The 22,472-nt window shown below is 46.1% G+C and overlaps 1 protein-coding gene across 1 annotated transcript in view; it reads left to right on the top strand.

Annotated features, from left to right (window-relative positions):
* susd2 (sushi domain containing 2) overlaps positions 1–22,472 on the top strand; it is a 123,992-nt gene that overhangs the window by 95,233 nt on the left and 6,287 nt on the right. The window contains exons 15-16 of the mRNA XM_038791464.1: positions 5,045–5,221; positions 8,750–8,846. Coding sequence (XP_038647392.1) covers positions 5,045–5,221; positions 8,750–8,846 — 274 coding nt within the window. The remainder of the gene's footprint in view (positions 1–5,044; positions 5,222–8,749; positions 8,847–22,472) is intronic.

Below are 22,472 nucleotides of genomic sequence, written 5' to 3'. Positions count from 1 at the left end.
TCCACCCTCCTCCCTAGGAATAGATCTGGCTGGTCCGAGACCCCGAAGACCGCCACTTTCGGGCATGGCTCCACCCTCACTCCCATCACTTTGGACATTGCCTCAAAGAAGGCTGTCCAGTACTCCACCAGTCTGGGCAAGACCAGAACATGTGGGCGTGGTTGGCCGGGCCTACTTGGCACCGTTCACATCTATCCTCCACCTCCGGGAAGAACCTACTCATTACGGGTTCTTGTTAGGTGGGCTCTATGTACCACTTTTAGCTGCGTCAGGCTGAGCCTTGCGCACGTAGAGGTGGAGTTGACCCTATGCAGTGCTTCGCTCCAGAGTCCCCATCCTATCTCAAGATTATGACCTTTCTTGGGGCTCACCACGATAGGTCTTGTGTCCAGACACCTGTGGTTTCCATCATTGTGCATTTTTTATTGTAGATTGAGCTGAATATTTCTTTACTTGACCAAATTTCCCATCATGAAATTTGGTTCGGCTACACGGAAATTTGAGTTCAATAAAAATCTGGAATTAAAAGCCTAATGATGACCATGAAACCTTTATTCATTGTCGTAAAAACCCATCTGGGCTTTGGGGAAGGAAATCTTCCGTCCTTATTTGATCTGACCTACATGTGACTCCAGACCCATAGCAAAGTGGTTGACTCTTAAATATCCTTTCAAATGGCCTAACAAACCACTCAGTTCAAGAGAAATTAGAGAGGGCTGGTTTAGCACAGCGCTAAATAGCTGGCTTTTAAAGCAGACCAAGGCAGGCCAGCAGCGCGGGTTCAATTTCCGTACTGGCCTCCCCGAACAGGTGCTGGAATGTGGCGACTAGGGGCTTTTCACAGTAACTTCATTTGAAGCCTACTGGTAACAATAAGTGATTTTCATTTCATTTAGATGGGGCAACAAATTCTGGCTCAACCAGTGACGACCTCATCCCATGAAAGAATAATAAAAAAATTCTATCCTTGTGCACTGGGATCGTCAACCTGTGATGACAGAAGTGGGAGTTGTGCACTTGATGGAGTGCACTAAGCTATTAACTGTCAGGACCTTGAGGTCCTGGGGGTAATGATTGCTGTGTGTTATAGAACATAGAACAGTACAGCACAGAACAGGCCAGGCCCTTCGGCCCTCAATGTTGTGCCGAGCCATGATCACCCTACTCAAACCCACGTATCCACCCTATATCTGTAACCCAACAACCCCCCCCCCCCCCCCCTTAACCTTAATTTTATTAGGATACTACGGGCAATTTAGCATGGCCAATCCACCTAACCCGAACATCTTTGGACTGTGGGAGGAAACCGGAGCACCCGGAGGAAACCCACGCACACACGGGGAGGACGTGCAGACTCCACACAGACAGTGACCCAGCCGGGAATCGAACCTGGGACCCTGGAGCTGTGAAGCATTTATGCTAACCGCCATGCTGCCCCTGCTGTTGGAATGTTCCTTCTTGAAGGAACTTATTAGGGACATCCTGAGGGGTTGGGTTTGCTTCTTCTGTGCACATGGACATGGGTGGAGCCGAGTCCTGTACCTTCATTGATATCCTGTTCTTGTTTGAATGAGCAGCTTGTTCTCTTCTTCATTAATGGGGGATTGGTGTACCTCAGGTGAATATGGACCCGTGGTGGGGTCCTGATCCTTTGTTGTCCTGTGATCCACTCCTGCCAGTTTTAGTTCTCCTTTCTTGTTTTACTTGTGAGGTGTTGACGACACTGATCATAATCTGAACATGTTACTGCCGGTCCTCTATGTATAAATGTATGGAATGATGTTGGTTCTGTACTGGGCCCGAGACTGAGGTTATGTTGAGTTGTGTGATATATGTGTAACTCCCATTTAGATCTGGGGGTTCTCGTGTATTATCATCATATATTTCCTTTTTTCAAGGGTGGGTATAAAGAATCCGTGATTGGTTGCTGCATGGGTGAAGATGGGTCTGGTATCCAAGGAGAGGAAGTTGCAGTGTGTCATTGGTACCTCTGGCGCTGCTGGAGTGGAGGGAGATGTATATTGGTGCATGCCCGAACATGGCATGAAACTTTTATCCTGAACTCTGGTGGTATCTGTGAGCAATCGCTGCGTGGAATGGTGTGCACCATTTTACCATGTTTTCATGGCCTTATCCTGTTTATCCCTTGTTCTCTCGTTGGCTCATAGAGGCATCAAGTTATCATAGAATCATAGAATTTACAGTGCAGAAGGAGGCCATTCGGCCCATCAAGTCTGCACCAGCCCTTGGAAAGAGCACCCTACTTAAGCCCACTCCTCCACTCTATCCCCGTAACCCCCCCTAACTTTCTTTTAGACACTAAGGGCAATTTAGCATGGCCAATCCACCTAACTTGCACATCTTTGGACTGTGGAAGGAAACTGGAGCACCCGGAGGAAACCCATGCAGACATGGGGAGAATGTGCAGACTCCACACAAACAATGACCTAAGCCGGGAAGTGAGCCTGGGACCCTGAAGCTGTGAAGCAACTGTGCTAACCACTGTGCTACCGTTCTGTCTGATGATTGTATTGAGTTACTTATACTGCTGTTCTGTCCTCCTCTGTCTTCATGTATGTGGAGCCTTTTATTTTGCTTGTTGTGCTGTATCATTTTTGTCATTCCATTGCATTGTTTGTCAAAATAATAATAAACAAACTTTAAAAAAAATTGTTGGACCACAAAACTTTTTGGCCTATTCTTTTGCCTTTTGTGGACTGTATGGCTATGCACCATTGAGAGTCCCTTGCAGTCCAATCTTTAGGCCCTTTAATTTGCATTTACCTCAGTTGCTTCTTCAGACTGACTGATCTCGATTACTTTGATTTCGGATTTTGCTGCCAACATGACAACAGTGCGAAAACCATGCATTTCCAGAACTTACCAGGTACATAAAACTCAAACAGGACAGGGCAGCGAATAAAAGTAACATCGGTGCAAATAAGTTGTTCAGACTGTGTCAGGGCTGACAGGATTTGGGGCCAATGATTTGACACCCGATTCTAAACTGTCTGGTAGTTCAGCATGATCGTTAATAAAGAACGCCGAGAAATTCAACTTCACAAAAACAAGTCAAAAGTATGTAGAACCATCGGAATCACACACAGTCCAGGCAGAGACACCCTTTCCATGGCAGAACCGGGCAATTGTAGAGGTCAAGAGTTTAAAATTACTAATTGCTTTCACAAGGAGGCAGTAGATAGGTTTAATGTCATATTTTAAACAACTAGAAAGAAGAACAGTATAAATACTGTTCCAAACAATAGGCAGATACTTGGGTATTTGCAGGATAAAAGGTTATAATTATAAGTTGTTGTTGTTGTTGATTTAAGGCTCTGAAATGGAAGGCAATACTGGGAACATGAGTAACTGGGACGGAACAATGATGGGAACAACTATTTATATTGAACCACTAACAGTGTAAATGTTCCAAGGCCTTTCACAGAAGAGAAACAGACATCAACAAGAAGTGAATTTATATAGTACCGTATGCTGCAGGTGATCCCAAAAGTGCTTTACAGTCAGTGAATTACTGCCGCAGTATAGTTATTATTGTTATGTACACAAATGCAGCATCCAATTTGGGTAGGCAAAGGTTTGCAAAGAGCAAACAAATCAATGGACCATATAATCTGCTTTTGGTTGCTTTTGTTAGGGAAACAATGTTGCTCAGGAGAACCCCTGCTCATCATCACATGGCATGATGGTATTCCCTTCGATTCAGCGAAGCAGACAGATGGGACACATCTCACCTGAAAGATACTGCCTCCACTAATGCAGTTATACATCAATACTGAATTGAAATGTCACCTGGACTATCAGCTCTCTTGAGTGGGGACTGAACCATGATCCAGTTGGAGAGGAGACTGAACTGATGGCTGGAAGGCAGGGTTAAAGGTGGCTGGGATTTTCCACCGGCGGGATCTGTCAATCCCGTCAGAGTCAATGGCAATTTGCTTGGCTCGCCGTCCTCCCCCACTGCTGGGAAACCCACTGCGTTGGGGGGGTGGGATTGACATTGGCAGGACTGTCAGATCCCACTGGCGGGAAGGGTCATTATGTTTGAGTGGGGCCTCTGTAATGGAGGAAAGAAGACAGAATGTGGGGGAGATGATGTTAAAGTGTGCACATGAGGCACTGACAGTTGAAGAGTGGAGCAGGGAAGTAGACAGAAGATCTCAGGTAGAAGACAGTAGGGTGTGATCTGGGATATTGGCTTTGCGTGAGTTGCAAAGAGTTTGGTGGGACAAGGCGGTGGAAAGAATCTTCAATTAAAACAAGAATGGTGAACTAATGGGGATGCTAAGGATATGGATGGTGGATCTGCAGGACAAGGTGTGGGCGGTAGCTGGAGTTTATGTAAGGTGGAACTTGGCAGCGTGGGCAGGAGGTGTCAGACTTGGAAGTGACTAAAGCTAGGAACTTACCGCAGGTCATTTAACCGTCATGGCTGTGCCAGATCTTTGAAAAGAGCAATCCAAACAGTCGCATTTGCCTGCCCTTTCCCAATTGCACCCCAACTTCTTCTCTTTCAATCACTTGCAATTTGGAACGTTGGCAGTGGGGTGAGAGAGTGGCCATGTTGAATGCAGCAGGAAGATCACGGAGACACAAAATGATAATGTTTGGTGACTTGGATTCAGACAAGCTTCGTGAAAAATGGGTTGCTTGCCGGAATCACCGATACTCTTAATCCTCCCTGACCTAGTGCTATGAAATCCCACAGGAATATGTGATTTGTGTGCCTTGAATCAGTGATCTAAAGGTTCAGAGTTTTAAATACAGCTTCTGTTGCAGGTTTTTGAAGCACTTTTCAGATCAATGCTCGGGAGGAAGGACTCATAAATCTTGGTTTCCTGAAGCTGTCAGGGTTCGATGAAAGGTTTGTTGCTGAGAGTCCTATCACACAAAGACTTTCCCAACAAATGAAGGACTTCCTGTGACAGAAAGGATTTCATTGTCTTCTAACGCTTCTTTGTGTTTCCGAGTATTGGATTTCACATCATTGACCAAATCACCTTTTGATTTTCTTTTTCTTCTTCAGTGACCTCCTGTGGGTTTCTGGAAGACCCCAAGAATGGGAAAAAGAAAGGGAACTTCTACTTGATTGGAGCATTGGTAAATTTTACTTGCAATCAGGGCCACGTGCTTTCAGGATCGGCCACACGGACGTGTCTGCCAACAGGCCAGTGGTCAGGAGAACCTACCTTCTGTATATCTGGTGAGAGCATTCCCTCATAAACACACTCACACTATATTATCCTCAATAAAAACAGAAAATGGTGGACATACTGTGCTGTCGCATTTTTGGAGAGTTAATATATCAGGCCTGTGACCGTTCTTCAGAATAGTGTATTTTCAGCTTTTCCTATTTTTTCTTCTTAAAAAAAATATTTAGAGTGCCCAATTCATTTTATTTCCAATTAAGGGGCAATTTAGCATGGCCAATTCACCTACCCTGCACATCTTTGGGTTGCGGGGGCGAAACCCACGCAAACACGGGGAGAATGTGCAAACTCCACACACACAGTAGTGTGCTTTTCCTATTTTTATTTGAGATTTTCAGTATCCGCAGTATTTTGCTTTTGGATTACTCTTTCTTTGCTTCCACTCCTGAGTGTTGACTCCTGCTCTGGTGCACATCTTTGGCATCAGTTTCATTTTCAGTGTATTGTCCAGGTTATCGTTCGTCATATGTGAATGTAGATGATTGACTGCATGCTCAACTCTGTCCCCGGCTGAAGCCCAACTGTCCACCTCTTTGAGCGTTTCTTAATGAACACCCGGAGGCCATGTTGATATTGACCCCAAATCATATTGTCCCAACTATTCCTCTGGTTGGCTAACTCAGCACAGATCACAGTATTGAAGCTGAAAAACTGTACTGTTGTTCTTACTCACTATTCTTCATCAGTAACTAATAGGATCCTGCTGCTCATAAAACACCCCTGGGCTCACCTGCTGATGGACAATTGGAAATTTGGGGAAGTTGTCAGAGCTATTAGCATTGCTGTCTGCCAGCTGGGACCTGGAATGGGACGATGTTATGACCTTGCAACTTCCAAGTTGATCTCTAAGTCAGTGAATTTTCGTGGTGTTCCGCACTTTAAGTGGCACTGCAGGAAAGAAGGCAAGCTTGGGAAACCAGCTACAAGGAGAGCCATATTGGCAGAATTCAGTATGCCAGAGAGGGAGACATGCAGAGAGAGCCTAATTAGCAACACCCACCATGATGCCACCAACCATAAATGCAGAGTTTTGGCATAGCTGCCTGGCAACAACCATAGGGAACTGCCTTCACGGGCTCTTGGTAAGCAGATACAGACCTTTACAAACTGCTGTCTATGTATGAGCAGTTAGCACACAGTAGGCTTGACACAACTGCTGACTAACAGCCTCCAGGCCCTTCCAAAAATGCTGCAGTTTTTTTCCCCTTGAATTGGAGGGGGGGCGCCTCATTCTGTATTGAAATGAAAATGAAATGAAAATCGCTTATTGTCACAAGTAGGCTTCAAATGAAGTTACTGTGAAAAGCCCTTAGTCGCCACATTCTGGCACCTGTTCGGGAAGGCTGGTACGGGAATTGAACCGTGCTGCTGGACTGCTTTGGTCTGCTTTAAAAGCCCAGTGATTTAGCCCAGTGTGCTAAACCAGCCCCTATTGGTTGGAGAGACAGGCATTGTTCAGAGTGAAGTCTCATTAGTTGGAGAGGCAGGCATTGTTCAGAGTGAGGTCTTTCAGTCGACATTTAAGGTGAAGCCCTTCCTATCTGTTGGATCAGGTAGATGCAGAAGATCCTGTTGCACCATTGAAAGACAATCAGTGTCCCGACGAACATTTCTTCCTTTGCCAAAGCAACCAAAACACATATTACCCGGTAATTCAATCCTTTGCAGATTGATCCACAGTATTCCTACAGTGCAGAAGGAGGCCATTTGGCCCATCGTGTATACACTGACCCTCCGAATGAGCACCCTAGTTATGCGCAACCTCTCCCCGCCCCGCTCTCTCCTTGTAACCCTGAAACGCCACCTAAGCTGCACATCCCTGGACATTGAGGGAAAATCTAGCATGGCCAATACACCTAACCTCCACATCTTTAGACTGGGGGGAAACTGGAGCTCCCGGAGGAAACCCATGTAGATACGGTGAGAACGTGAAAACTCCACATAGACAGTAACCCAAGGGTGGAATCGAATCCTGGTGCCTGGCGCTGTGAGGCAGCAGTGCTAACCACTGAGCCACCATGTCGCCCCCTTACTGGGTGACTTTACTGGGGTAGAAATTGGTTGCCCATCTATGCAGTTACCTAATCTGCAACTGGAGTTTTGGGGACGGCGTGGGACCCCCTTGACTCAGGAAGGTCCAACTGAAGTGATGGCTCTTCAAATAGGAAACATCGCAGGATGTCATGATGACAAGATAATGTACCACATATGCAGATCAGAGACAATAATTCACTTTCTGCATGTGAGATTGATGACAATTCTGTCATTTTTACCCCTCCTTTGTATCCGACAGACATGAAACTCCACCTAAAGAACATAGTTAGAAATTACAGGGTAGGGCCTCATTTAAGATTCTAAAACCTATCTGGTGGAAACATGTTTTATTTATTGGAGAATATGATTGAACCTGTATTGGCAAATCTCCAGAATATTATTAGAGCATTTCAAAGGCCCACATCACATCGTAAAGCAGAATAAATTAGATTCTTTACCAGCATGGAATGAGGCAGCGATCATGAAAACAGCAGTGCTCCCGCATGTGCAGAGAGTGCAGTAAAATCGCAAACAGATCAACACATTGGCACTGAGAGTACTGAAAGTTGTATGGAAATTTCAACTTGATTTTGTTTGTGGTATGTTTGTGAATTTTGTTTTCTTGGTAGAGCTCTGATTGGGCTAAATGTACCACGGGGGAATAGGACTGAACTGAAAAAACAATCAAGGGGTTCATCAGTGAGCTGCCGGGCTGGTGAGTGTGGGAGGGGGGAGGGTCACTGTAATTGGCATCACTGTCTCCCGGGCAAGGAAGAGAAAACTTACCCAGAGTTTAAATTAATGAGCGCTCTCTGGTACTGCATTCTGGCATATATCTGTTTGGTCACTGATTGGTGGCCACATCTGGCGCAAGGGGTGATGACACCATGGTTGTCACTTCCTTCAAGCTCGTACACTACGAATAGTCACTTGGGCGAGTGACTACAAGCCACCATGGCACCAAGTTTACCATGTTCAAAAGAGGGTAATGGAAACTCAGGAAGAGTGGAGAGGTGGAACTCCAGACTCTGAATGAGCCTGCCCCGTCAGCAACTTTGGTTTTCAATAGGACGCCCCGATTTAAAAAAAAAAAGAAGCTCCCTCCCATCCCCCGCGCGCAAACTTCCCCCATTGCCGACACCACTGCTGCATTTCCCCACGGATCTCCACCCTCCCCGCCGCCACAGACCCCCCCCCCCCCCACACCCCCCCACACACACAGTCACTCCCATTCCACATGGAACATCCACCCATGCAACCCCACCCCCTCACAGAACACCTCCCTCACACTGCCCGTACACTTGCCCCAAACTCATAAAAATGGAAAAGATCCAACTATTTCCCTCTTAAGTGTTTAGGCATAAATGAGCCATCTTGTTACCAGTACAAATCAGGGGGGAAAACACCACAATGTTTTGCCTTAGTGTTTGTTAACATTTTGAGGAGGCACAAATGGAGTAATTTTGAAATGTCTTTTTGTTTTACAGAGAACATTCTGGGCATTGTGCTAGGAACTCTACTCGCTGTGTTCTCCCTGGTTGTAATTGGAGTGATCTTAATGCTGAACGAAAAGCGTTTGAAAATGTGAGTTACGGTTCTGTGGTGCTCTTCACTGTTGCCATTTCTCATCTCCTTGCTCCTTCCTTCCCTCAATTCTCCCCCCTACCTCTTCAGCCGAATGAGTAACTCATGCTGGGTTACTGCCCAGCATGAGTCACTACCTGATCGTCAGTGCAGGAAGAGATCTAGGTGCCATTAAATGCCGCCTGATTGCTCAACCACCTCAGCTACCTCACCACGGCATCCGGATCCATCCAACTTATCTGTTAGGGAGTCCTCAAGCCCCCCCCCCCCCCCACCTGCCCTCTTAAGGGCAGGGCACCCCGATGCCTGATTCCTGGCATAGGAAACCTGGCACCCAGGCACCCTGGCAGTGCCCCTGCCAGCATGGCAATGTCACCCAGACACCCTGGCAGTGCCCCTGCCAGGATTCCAGATGGCAACAGGATTGCCAGGAGACCACCCCACCCAGAGCCTGACAACCCGGGGCCTCCAATGGCCTGGGAGACCTCCCCTGGTGCCGTTACACCTGGTCCACAACCAGTGTTAAACAACGCCATGGCGAGGTTTCCCAGGCATGGGTGTGTTTGCTCCCAGTCCTCGGGATAATCGGGCGTAGACATATTTAAATGAACCATTGTTAATCTGGATCTCGCCCAGCGAGAGCATGATCCCGATTGCGACGTCTCCCGTGATCCCGTTCGATCTTGCGAGGCATTCGGAGCATCGCAAATCTTGTGAGAGGCCTCTTGCGAGATTTAACGACCTTGTCACGTCATGAGTTGGGTGAGACTTGGCCGTTTGATCGGGTGCAATATGGTCTGTGGAATCAAAGCAGGTCAGTGAAATTAAGTGACAGAGAATCCATGAATGACAGAATAGTCTTGAGGAGCTGAACAGCCTATCATTTACTATGGAGTACAAGCAACTGGAGAGTGATTCAGAGTAAGATGTCTGCTTGATACGTTCATTGACTCTCTTGCTCTTACTCAGAGAGTGCTTTAACATCTCCAGTTTTTCTTTTCTTTATTCTTTTGTGGGATGTGGCACCTCGGTAACAAGGCCATCTTTAATTAATCCTGAACTGATTGGCGCGCTGGGTCGTTTCAGAGGGTCGTTAAGAGTCCACCACATTGTGGCTGAGATTAGCTGCCAGGAAAGATTGAGCCTGAGGCCTCCCTGGCCTCTAAAGCTGAGCAATTCACTGAGCAATGGAGCCACCAAGGGAACTATTTACCTCTTATTTAATTAAAGAATGGAGAAAGCAGAGCTGTCTGTAATGTCCGCCAATGTGATACCAATAAGTTGTTGAACCCTTGGTGATCCGCTACAATTTTCCTGCATAATTTATCTGTTTACAAAATGCTTCAATTATTAATTTATATTTGACTGCACTTGAAAGAATCAAAACAAGCCCCTATCACAATTAGTTCTTGTTATTTTTCTGTGAAACCGGCATCAGAAGAATTCATACTCCAATTAGTTAAACTCTTCTCCGCATATCTGCATTAACCTTGAAGAGAAAGTCTAGCTGGAAGAAGATACAAAAAGCATTGTATTGATAATTACTTGAACTGCTATCCTGGTGTAAAGGGGCAAAGTTGTGGAAAAGTCAAGTCTGAACCTTTCCCCCTCATGGCTACACAAACCACACATTTCAGAAAGGGTCAGCGGGGAGTGGGGCACCTACCTGATTTTTTTTTAAAGCTTTGCTTTTTCTCGGGCACTTCGCGTGGCCGCCACTGGCTGAGATTACCTACTTTTGGTGGAAATAAGGGATAGATGTTTTCCTTTTTGTGCTTGGACATGAAGTCATCAACCTCAATGGGACACAGACAGGGGAAACTGGATATGGAGGATCACATGGCTAATGGAATCCACCAGCCTTTCATATTTTGAACATTGACTTGACTTAAACGAATAGGACATCAGAATGACTCAGTTATTAGCTGCGCAATTGTCGTGCTCAATTATCCAGCATCTATTCCATCAAAGGGAAAAACACCAAACTGAAAAACACCAAACTGACCCGGGATCGATTCCCGGTTTGGGCCACTGTCTGTGCGGAGTCTGCACGTTCTCCCGTGTCTGCGTGGATTTCCTCAGGGTGCTCCGGTTTCCTTCCACAAGTCCCGATTGACGTGCTGTTTAGGTGAATTGAACATTCTGAATTCTCCCTCAGTGTTTGGATATTTTGCTTTGATCATAATCTTCACAATCTCTGTTTCCACGTCTTTTTCAGTGTTTGTTTCTTTACTTCTGTCTGTTCCTGAATCCTCAGATTGAAAGTAAGTTGACAGCTTTCACTGCAGCCTCTTTATTACCTGCGTATGAGTGATAGATCTATTTACTAATCATGGAATCATAGAATGATACAGCACAGCTGGAGGCCATTTGGTCCATCGTGCCAGCTGTGCTGATTCTTTCCAAGAGCTGTTCTGTTAGTCCCATTTCTTTGCTCTTCCCCAGGAGCCCTGCAATTTATTTTCTCTTCAAGTACTTATCTAACTTTTCAAAGTAACTATTGAATCTGCCTCCAACACTCTTTCAGGAAATCAATTCCAGATCACACAACACTGCAGAAAAAAAATGGTTTTCCTCTTGGATCTGGTTTTTCGAATTATAATAAATTCCCAATCTGTTAATGCCCCCTAATCTGTCGATGCCTCTGCATATTACCTGCCACAGCTCCCCAATCTGTTGGTGTATTAGTCCCTGTTAAGAACCCTATTGAGGTTAGATGTGAGGGTATACTTTCTGTAGTCATTCATATAAAAGATATTTATTAATTTGTAAAAAATGCATACCAAAACAAAGGTACACTTAATGACAATAATGGCTGACAATATTAAGTTCTTTACCCGTCAGTCTGGCCTCAATAAAACTCGAGATAGATTTGTAGGTATAATATTATTTATTTTTAACCAACTTGCAAGACTGACTCAGTCCACAGAGATTCAGAACACACAGGCAGTCTTCTGAAGCCCCAGAACCAAGTGAAATCGAAGACAAAGAAATCTCTGCAAATATCATTCAAATGGCATCAGGTTTCACATACAAGATTCCCATAGGCCATCCTATACACCTCCTGACCTGGCCATATAATTTGATTGGCTCACTTCGCATTCCTCAACCCTGGGCCTCTTGTTACCCAGCATCCTTTTCCCCATCCTCCACGAGGCTCCCCTCCCCGCTTCCTGGCCATGCTTTCCGAATCCCTTTGTCCTTTGTTTGTGAGCTCACTACTATCAGACTGGCTCACATCTACATTATTCTAGCTAATAATCCTATTTTATATCACATTCGTTTGTTCAATTCTTCATGGCCACACACACTTCAATTAACCCCGTTCCACATCTATCTACAATCCTAAACTCTGAGAATGTCCCTTGTCCCAAAACAACATCCCATTAGTTTTATCTCTATGAGCCAAATACAGCAGATAATTACCATACATGAGTTGTATCTTGATTTTGGGAAGCCTTTCTTCGGATTCAGTGTTGACCTTGAGATTCTCAAATAATAGCTTCTGTCGTAGAATCCTGCTTTCGGGAGAACTTCTCTTTCATGATTATCATGGTTATGAGCTTACTTGCTCATTAGCTGTCCTTCTCCTGCAGCACAGAGCTAACCCTAACCGATATATCTGTTATCCTTTTTTAGCTTATCCTATCTAAACAACACATTCTTGGAAGTCTTTTAGCATGTAAATGCGGCATGCATTCTTATGTCTCCATTTTGAACTTCTGTCTTCTATATCATCTACAATTCTATCCTCTATTGTTCTCCATTTTGTTTCAGTAAAACATGTTTGTATGCTGTAAAGCTAATTCGCACCATCCCCCTGCCCACCCCCCTCCCCGAGGCAGCTAAGCCCTTACTAGTTTCCTTTCATCCAATTCTTTTATTTTTATTTTATCCAAGCTTCTTGGCACTTCCACACAGCTCTCATCCCTGGCCAACCCTCATTTATAGTCAGATTATTCCATGTCATGAAGGTATTGTTGCTTTTTCAATTTTGCATGGGATAGTCGGTGCAGAATCGTCCCACTATCACACTCAACATTTAACCTCCAATGGGTGAGTCAGGTGGTCTAGATTTTGAGTAAGTAGCTTCGAAATCTTGAAACTAGAACCATTTTCCTCTTCTCCGTTTCCAGTCACACAGAAGAGGACTGCATCAATTTTTCAACCCTGCTACATCGTCCAGGCATCTCCTGGGCCTCTCTTAATGGGTCTTTCATAACCTGTTCTTTCAGGCTCTGTGTTCCTGTTGATAAGGTAGAAGGAGGCATCCCTGGATTTCCAGTCTCACCTCTTTATGCCCCCCCCCCCCAACTCCCCACCAGAAATCATGGGATCTGAACCCAGTATTATCCCCAGACCAAGGAATCTAGGAGTAACCTATCTGCCTGCATGTTCCTTCCTATTGCAACAACATGCTCATACCCCTGTTTCTGCACCTCATTCTTAGCACAATTCCCTACCCTTCGCTAGAGGTTCACCAAAGAATCGGCAATTATCTTGGGGAGGCAAAGTAAGTGTCCTGTCCCCATTATGGGTGCATTGGTCTGTCTGGGGCCTGCCATGTTTACTAATATCAGGAGTGTCCCTTCCAGGGCACCACAACACTAACCATGACGGACAGTCCCCTGGTTGTTGTTGCTTGGGATGTTTCTTTCATAGTCGTGGTGTTGGAGGAACACCCCCCCCCCCCCCCCCCAAGGTTTAGTGGGCTATTTTGGGTTAAAAGTGCCTTATTTTGAGGTTCTGGGAGGAGAGTCATCTTTTGTGTGTCTGCTCAGCACATCTCCATCGCCGATACTCAATGAATGAGCCTCCACAACTCTCTGAGGTAGAGAATTCCAAAGATTCACAACCCTCTGAGTGAAGAAATTCCTCCTCACTGCAGTCTGTCCCTTATTCTGAGGCTATGCCCTGGTTTTGATGCCTAACCAAGGGAAATACCCTTCCCGCATCTACCTTGTCGAGCCCTGTATGTTTGAATGAGCTCACCTGTCATTCAGCTAAACTCCAGAGAATAAAGGGCTGGTCTATTTAATATTTCCTTGTAGGATAATCCCTTCATCCCAGGAATGAGTTTGGCAAACCTAAATGGCACAGTGAGCAAATATAAAACCCCACTTTGAGTCATTCACACCATGGAAGACTCCACTGTTCAATTCCTGGTTGGTGCTGAGGAAACTGGGGCCTAATTTTCAAATGGTTGCAGATTTGGGACAAAGTGGGGTCGCTGTTCCATAGGTGGTTTTGGAATCCTGACCCTTCTGGGTCAGTTTTGAATGTTCAAAGGGAAAGCAGGGGAAGGGAACAGGGAATGCCCACCCATTAATGACTCATTAAGCTCCTTAACGAGCTTGCTACGGGGCCTGTGCATTTATGGTTGCAATCCTTAATCTTTAATTTACTGAACTCAAACATTCTGGTGCCTATTAGTACACAACTGTTGGGTTCATTGCAGGGCCATCAGAAACTTTCCCTTCATTCAAATAAAGCTGACCTTTATTGGACCTCCTTGCGCAGGTCCCAATGTTTGACCTTCATTTAGCTTTATTGACACCTTTTATCGCCACTGATGCTGCGTTCCCTCAAAGTAGCTGTCTACTTCCATTGGCTAAGCAGTGGCAGGCTCCAACATGGCTACTGCCTGCCTTACTGATGCCACGTAGGCAGGTCCAACATGCTCCACGATTAGGCTTTTTGAATTCATAAAGAGCATCACAAGAGCGATGCAGGTTGGGAAGGGGGTCAGGACCTGGATTTCATCCAGGTGTCAGTTTTTAACCCTACATTGGAATTCTAAGCCTGGTCCCAGTTGAAACTAGTGGTAGAAGTTTCATTTACCCTGGTCAAGGGCAGTTGAGATATTTTCCAGTGTTTCCATTGTTTAGCGTTGCACAAGAACCTTAGACAAAGAGTACACTTGTGTGGACAGCGAGTGAGGTCAAGCACCAGGCTTGGCTTGGCTATGATGGCCATTAATAGCAGAGATGGACTGTTATCGATGTCCCCAAGAGACTTGCCATTGTCGCCAGTTTGAGTGTTTCTGTTGTAATTATAGAGGTCATATTCAAGAATGTTGCCACGTAAGGCAGAGTACACCAATACACAAAAAACAGTAGCAGCGGCAGTCCACAGCATCACTGCACCAAGTGGAGAGGAACTCTGAGGAGGAGCACGACATGTGCCTTCTGAATGTAGTCCAGGTAAACAGGACATCCGCATTGAAATCATCCTTATTGTGAATGATTAACCCTTGAAAATGGAAGTCAACACCAGGGTCTCTGTGAAGTAGCTCAAACTTTAAATATGAGCAGCACCACGGCCAAGCTGTCAACTTACATTGGTGTGGAGATGTCAGCGTTGCACTGGGGTGAGCACAGTAAGAAGTCTTACAACACCAGGTTAAGGTTCAACAGGTTTGTTTCAAATCACTAGCTTTCGGACCACTGCTCCTTCCTCAGGTGAATGGAGAGGTAGGTTCCAGAAACATTTATATAGACAAAGTCAAAGATGCAAGACAATGCTTTAAATGCGAGCATTTGCATGTAATTAAGTCTTTACAGAGCCAGAGAGAGGGGTAATCCCAGGTTAAAGAGGTGTGAATTGTCTCAAACCAGGACAGTTGGTAGGATTTCGCAAGCCCAGGCCAGATGGTGGGGGGTAAATGTAATGCAACATGAATCCAAGGTCTCGGTTGAGGCCTTACTCATGTGTGCGGAGCTTGGCTATAAGTTTCTGTTCTGTGATTCTGCGTTGTCGCTCGTCCTGAAGGCCACCTTGGAGAACGCTTACCCGGAGATCAGAGGCTGAATGCCCTCGACTGCTGAAGTGTTCCCCGACTGGAAGGGAACATTCCTGGCTGGCGATTGTCGTGCATTGTCCGTATATCCGTTGTCACAGCATCTGCATGGTCTCGCCAATGTACCACGCTTCGGGACATCCTTTCCTGCAGCGTATGAGGTAGACAACGTTGGCTGAGTCAAACAAGTATGTTCCGCGTACCTGATGGGTGGTGTTCTCACGTGTAATGGTGGTACCCATGTCGATGATCTGGCACATCTTGCAGAGATTGCCATGGCAGGGTTATGTGGTGTCGTGGTCGCTGTTCTGAAGGCTGGGTAGTTTGCTGCAAACAATGGTTTGTTTGAGGTTGCGCGGTTGTTTGAAGGCAAGTAGTGGAGGTATGGGGATGACCTTGGCAAAATGTTCGTCTTCATCGATGACGTGTTGAAAGCTGCGAAGAAGAAGTCATAGTTTCTCCGCTCCAGGGAAGTACTTTAATGTGTTTAGGGTGGAAGCTGGAGAAGTGGAGCACCGTGAGGCTATCCATGGGCTTGCGGTAAAGCAAAGTGCTGAGGTGACCGTCCTTGATGGAGATGAGTGTGTTCAAGAATGCAACTGATTTTGGAGAGTAGTCCATGGTGAGTCTGATGGTGGGATGGCACTCATTGATGTCATTGTGTAGTCGTTTCAGTGATTCTTCGCCGTAAGTCCAAAGAAAAAAAATGTAATTGTTTATCTGGTTTATAACATCGGTTGAAGGTCCTGTCCGGTGAGGCGGTCTTGTTCAAACTTGTGCATGAAGATGTTGGCATATTGAGGTGCGAATTTGGTCCCCATGGCTGTTCCGTGCGTCTGGATGAAGAACTTGTTGTCGAAGGTGAAGACGTTGTGATTCAGAATGAAGCGGATGAGTTGCAGAATTGCGTCTGGAGATTGGCAGTTATCAGTGTTGAGTACTGAGGCTGTTGCAGCAATGCCATCGTCAAGGGGGATGCTGGTGTAGAGTGGCGAGACGTCCATTGTGACGAGGAATGTTCCTGGTTCAACTGGTCCGTGGGTGCTGAGTTTCTGTAAGAAGTCTGTCGTATCGTGACAGAAGCTGGGCGTTCCTTGTACGATGGGTTTCAAGGTGCCCTCGATGTAGCCAGAGAGGTTCTCACACAGGGTCCCATTGCCTGATACGATAGGACGGCCTGGTGTGTTGGCCTTGTGTATTTTAGGGAGGCAGTAGAGATCTCCAACGCGTGGAGTACGTGGGATGAGAGCACGTAGGATGCTCTGAAGGTCTGGATCCAAGGTCTTGATTAGTCTGTTGAGTTGCTGAGTGAGTTCCTTGGTCGCATCTGCGGCTAACTGTCTGTAGTGTTTCTGGTTGTTGAGTTGTCGGTACACTTCTTTGCAGTAGTCCGTTCTGTTCAGTATGACGGTGGCCCCTCCTTTGCTGGTTTGATGACATTGTTGCGGTTGCGTTGTGCTTGGGTGACGTTCAGGGCTGTCTTGTGAATGTGACTGATGAATCTGGCATTAACGCAACTCCTGACGGCTTGAGCATACATGTCGAGTCTAGGGCAGCGGCCTTCTGGAGGGCTCCAATTCGGCTCTTTCCTCTTTGGTTGCCGCACCGCAGATCTCTTGGTCTGCTGTTCTGGTTCATTGGTTGTCTCATTGGGTGCAAATGCTTGCATTCAAAGTATCGTCATTGACTTTGTCTATATAAATGTTTCTGGAACCTACCTCTCCATTCACCTGAGGAAGTAGCAGGGCTCCAAAAGTTAGTGATTTGAAACAAACCTGTTGGACTTTAACCTGGTGTTGTAAGACTTCTTACTGAACTTACATTGGAGAAGCTTTGAAAATCCTTGGCACCATTAACTCACCAGTTTCTTATAAAGAGGAAGAGGCCTATCAGTCCTTAGTTGTCACAGAGGGCACAGACCCAGCCTAATGGGAAGGCACTGGTAACAGAAAATCAAATATAACTGGCTGGAATTTTTAAAAATTTTCAACAGTGTCCTTCAAGATGTCCTGTGAAGATATGAGGATGTTTTCCGCAGCCAGCTACACCAGATCAAAGGTGTGAAAGTCAAAATTTATGTCAATCTAAATTTGACACCCTAGTTTTTTAGAGCCAGACCAATCATCTGTGCCCTGCATCATAAGGTCGAAACTGAGTTGAAGTGATCAGAAGAACTGGGCATAATTAGACCAGTTCAGTTCTCCTTGTGGGCAGTCCCCATAGTCCCTGCTCTCTTGCAAATTGATAAGAAACTGTGGTGCTACAAATTAATAATCAATCAGGCCGCCCAGGTGGATAGATATCTGATCCCCAGGATTGAAGGCCTCTACACCAAGCTGGCAGGAGGCCCTACCTGCTCTAAATTAAATCTCAGCCACGCATACCTACTATTGAAATGGGACAAAGTGTCCCAGAGTTTCACCATGATAAATACCCATAAGGACCTATTTCAGTGCATGAGGCTACATTCTGGCATAGCGTCAGCCTGAGCTATTTTCCAGCGTACGATGAAAACCTCCTTCAAGGGATCCCAAAAGTGATGTTTTAGTTACTGGGACTACCCCCCGAAGTACACCATGTCTAGCCTGGAAGTCATGCTCCAAAGCTTCCGAGACACAGGTGTCAAATGTAAAAAATGTACGCTTCAGGCCTCAGAAGTGATATATTTAGGATTCCGTGTGCATGCAACAACTCCATATCCCCTCAATTGTAGGCTCATTCTGAATTTAGTCACAACATTGGCACCATTACACCAGCCACTAAAAAATCAACAACAGTGGCAATGGAGGGAGCCACACGAAAAAGCCTTTTGCTTGGTAAAGCAAGCTTTTCAATCCTCATACCTTTCAGTTCACTTCAACCCTGGGAAAATAATTGTCCTCACATGCGATGCACCTCCTTATGGAATAGGGGCAGTACTATCCCACAAGATGGCGGATGATTCCAAGCGGCCCATCGTCTTTGCCTCAAGAACCCCTTGGAAAGGCAGCAAAACTATGGTCAAATCGGGAAAGAAGGGGCAGCAGTGTCCCTAGCAGTTGCCTGAAATAAGTGCTCGGGCCCTCAAATATGCTAATGAAGTGTCTCACTCATGTTTAAGCACCTCAGCCCTACACTCAGTTTTTTATGGCATACTTTTGGATAAATATATTTACATAAATTCACCGTTAGGCAAATGTGTTTGATGTCTCACCTCCAGCAAAGTGACAGCTGCTGAGTGGAGCAGCTGTAAGAAAATCTCTGGCCATTACAGTGAACCTTCCTTGTCAGAAATGGTATTTTATCAAAGGTACTCCTGGTAAGACTCCAAGAAGGTGTATTTGTCCTTTGGCCATTGCGATTCCAATTGAAAAGAAAATCAGGTGGGGTATACAACAGGCTGCCCATGAATCAAGTTCTTCCTGCGGCCTAGTGGTCTGGGCCATTGAACTGACAAACCACAAACCTAGAGCAATGCTCTTGAGTCCCTGACTTGAGTCCCACCATGGCCGGGGGTTTCAATAAAAAAAACACCTTCAGGTTAGTGCAGCACCCAAGAAAAATTTCACGTCCCCCAAGAAAATAGGTTAATCACATCACAGAGTTGGTAGTGGCTGCGTGGATGAATAAAAGGCAGTTGAATGGGTGTTACGAGTCTGGAACATTCTCCAAAATAGGTTCCAAAGTGTCTTTCTGTATGTTTCATGGTCTGGAATATAATTCCACCCAGCTAAACAATGTAGTCAGCATTGTATTGGCTGTAACTGAGTTCAGAACACTCTTGTCTCAGAATTGCAGACACATGGTCCTCGATTCTCCACCTTCTGCTGCTGGTAGCAGAGTCCCCGATGCGGCGGAGAATCAGAAAATCAGGAATGTCGTCAGGCACCGGACCGGACTCGTTGCTCCGACTGCCCACTGTCGGCAGCATCGAAGTTCACAGCGCATGCCAGCGGGAAGATGTAAATGAATGGAAACGGGTATTAATGACCTCCTTGCATTCATTTAGCAGGCCCAGCATTCTATTCCCCGGCCCTCCATGACTCTCTGTCCCCTCGGCCAGGAATCATGTGGGCCGGGATAACTACAGGTCTCACCAAACATCAACCTGACATGGTGGACCTCGCAGTGGCCCAAGGGGGTAATTCCTAAAGGGAGTTGCCCTCAAACTCCATCTGAGGGCTGCTTTCCCCCCCCCCCCCCCCCCCCCCCCACCTGCCCACACCCCCCCCCCTTTACTAGACCCCCCCAAGACCCCAAAATGGGAGAATCCCTCCAAGAGACCTCCTTAATGGGGAGAATTTCCCCAGGGACCCCCTAACTTAAGGAACATCCCACAGAGATCCCCTGGCTAGAGAGACCCCCACAGAGACCCCATAACTAAAGGACCACCCCCCCAGGAGACCCCCTAACTAGAGGGACCCCCCAACTAATGGAACCCCCCAGAAGGACCCCCGAACTAAAGGAATCCCCATTCCCACAGAGATGCTTGAATTAAAGGGGCCCACTGCAGTGACCCCCTGACTAAAGGGAGCCCCCGCCATAGACTCCTCCCCCCAAAACAAGAGATCCATGTCTGGAAGCTAGAAAGCAGTCCAGACAGGGGCAATGAAAAATACCACAGCTGGAAACTTACCTGGAAGCTCCAAGTGTCCATCCCTGCAGGGAGAACAGCTGTGAACTGTGTTCAAACGCCTCAGATCTATTAGCTGCAAGCCATTCATTTCTTTCTAATAGTGGGCTGTCACTGGAGAGAGATCAAGGGTGGGAGCCTGGGCAATACTGACCCCCTCTCCCCTTCCCCGGCCACTGAGGATAGGTCTAGTGCCTGAGCTGTTGCTGCAGTTAACTCATTACCAAGTTTGATTGGACCTATGACTTTACGGTTAGTGCAGCTGAGTGCCATACTTTAATCATGAGGCCAGTCGCAAGGCTGTTTGCTATTAGGAGAGTGTTACATTGAACAATGACTTTAACGGACTATAGCACTGTGTATACCATAAATCAATGGGAAATAAATGAAAGAATAGCATACGCTGTCATCACATTTAACATTTATGAGCTAGTTGTGCTTCTGTGTTTGCTGAGATGTTGTTAATTAATCATATGGAGATAACAGATGGCCAGTTTGAAACACTTCTCACTGGTTCAGTGAAATGTCCATGCCCCAAACACACTGTAGCCAAATCACAGAATCTCTATAGTGCAGAAGGAGGCCATTTGGCCGATTGAATCTGCACCCGATCCTTCGAAATAGCACTCTACTCATGTCCACACTCCTATCTACTCCACCGTATCCCCGTAACCCCATAACTTAACCTGCACAGCCCTGGGCACAAAGGCCTCACCTGACCCAAGGCCGAAATTGAATCCGGGTCCCTGGTGTTGTGAGGCAGCAGTGCTAACCATGGGGAGTTCAATGGAGAGAATACTGGACCCACGGCTAGAAAGAGAAACAAAACGGAGCTGCTTCATCCTCCGGATGATTCACAACCAGTAAATTAATCATTTGGAAGTGCGGACAGTGTTGAGCAGGCAGGAATACTTTTAACACTTGGCGATACCATATACTTCCTGCCAAATTCCTGCTTAAGTTTTTAATGCGAGTGGAATGAGAGGAGGGGATTGTATGTGTGCAGTCCGTGATCGCCAATTGGGAACTCTGGTTATCTAGATCGCTCAGTGATTTGTTTGGAGACTGTTAAATGCAGTGGTGAGTGCGTCTTGTCTATCCAAAGGACTCATCCATGTTCCGAACGTAAACTATCAGGTACATCAGCCGCAGGATAAAGCTATTGTACTCGACAAGCCCATTTCATTTTCATAAATTAACCCTCCTTATCTGTCTCTTTGTCAAAGTCCTGAACTGAGGGCTGGCAGCAATGCAGAACTTGTATTCACTTCCTTTGTCAGCCATTTTAATGGAAGCTTCAACCCAGTGAGATAGTGGAGGAGAAGGTTGACGTAACTGCCATAATTTGTTCATGGCGCAGCATCTGCTGGGATTGGAGTGCTGCGTCTGTTCCTAGTGGCACAGATACGGAGTGATTTTAAAACTGGTACAGAGGGAAAGGCAAACTGAACCCAGAAGAAATTATCAACCTGGGCACAAAGGAAATGGAACTGGGAGCAGAAAACAGGCAAAGAGAGTGCAAGAATCCAGGATCAAAAAAACCTGAGCCAGACAGGGCAGAAAAACAACCATTAATCGAGCAGAAAAATGAGCACAGAGACAATGGGCAAAAATATTGTTTCTGGTTTCAATTCCTACCGTCGGGAGGAAATGCCAGTCAAGAACCCACAATAACCGATGCAGGGACTTACTACCAACTGCTGAATCTCTCGAGTCACATGGTGTATCTCTATCGCCACCTGGTGGTCGGAGGCCATGCTGATAACTCTATACATTGAAAGATAATTATATACATTGATGTGCACATGCATATCACCACAGTAGGCCAGAATTTAGAGTGCACCTTAAGGTGGAGGCAGTCTCTGAAGACTTTTTCAGAGATTAAAAATAAAATGTGGCCTCAGACGCGAGGATGTCTTCCGGCAATCACAGCCATGGGGGGCAGATGGGGTAAATTCAGCGTTGATAGCCCCTGGTTTGCTGCCAGGACGTAGCTTCAATACATTGGCCAGGTCACGATCTCGGAGGAGGCGTTTGTGCCATCATCTGGAAAATCTCGGAGAACAGTTTCTGACAATAAATGGGCAATTGAATTGACCTAATTGGCTGCCTTCCTCTGACTGATGAGTACCACCAGTCCCAAACACTGTCCCCCCACTGATTCAACCTCAAGGAAAATTGGCCAGAGGTGGGACAATGACGGCATGCCAGCCAG

Source organism: Scyliorhinus canicula, chromosome 1 (assembly GCF_902713615.1).
Source record: "Scyliorhinus canicula chromosome 1, sScyCan1.1, whole genome shotgun sequence".
In the NCBI taxonomy this organism is placed as follows: Eukaryota; Metazoa; Chordata; class Chondrichthyes; order Carcharhiniformes; family Scyliorhinidae; genus Scyliorhinus; species Scyliorhinus canicula.
Note: the sequence above shows the minus strand (reverse complement) of the source record. Positions and strands in the feature narration are given on the sequence as shown.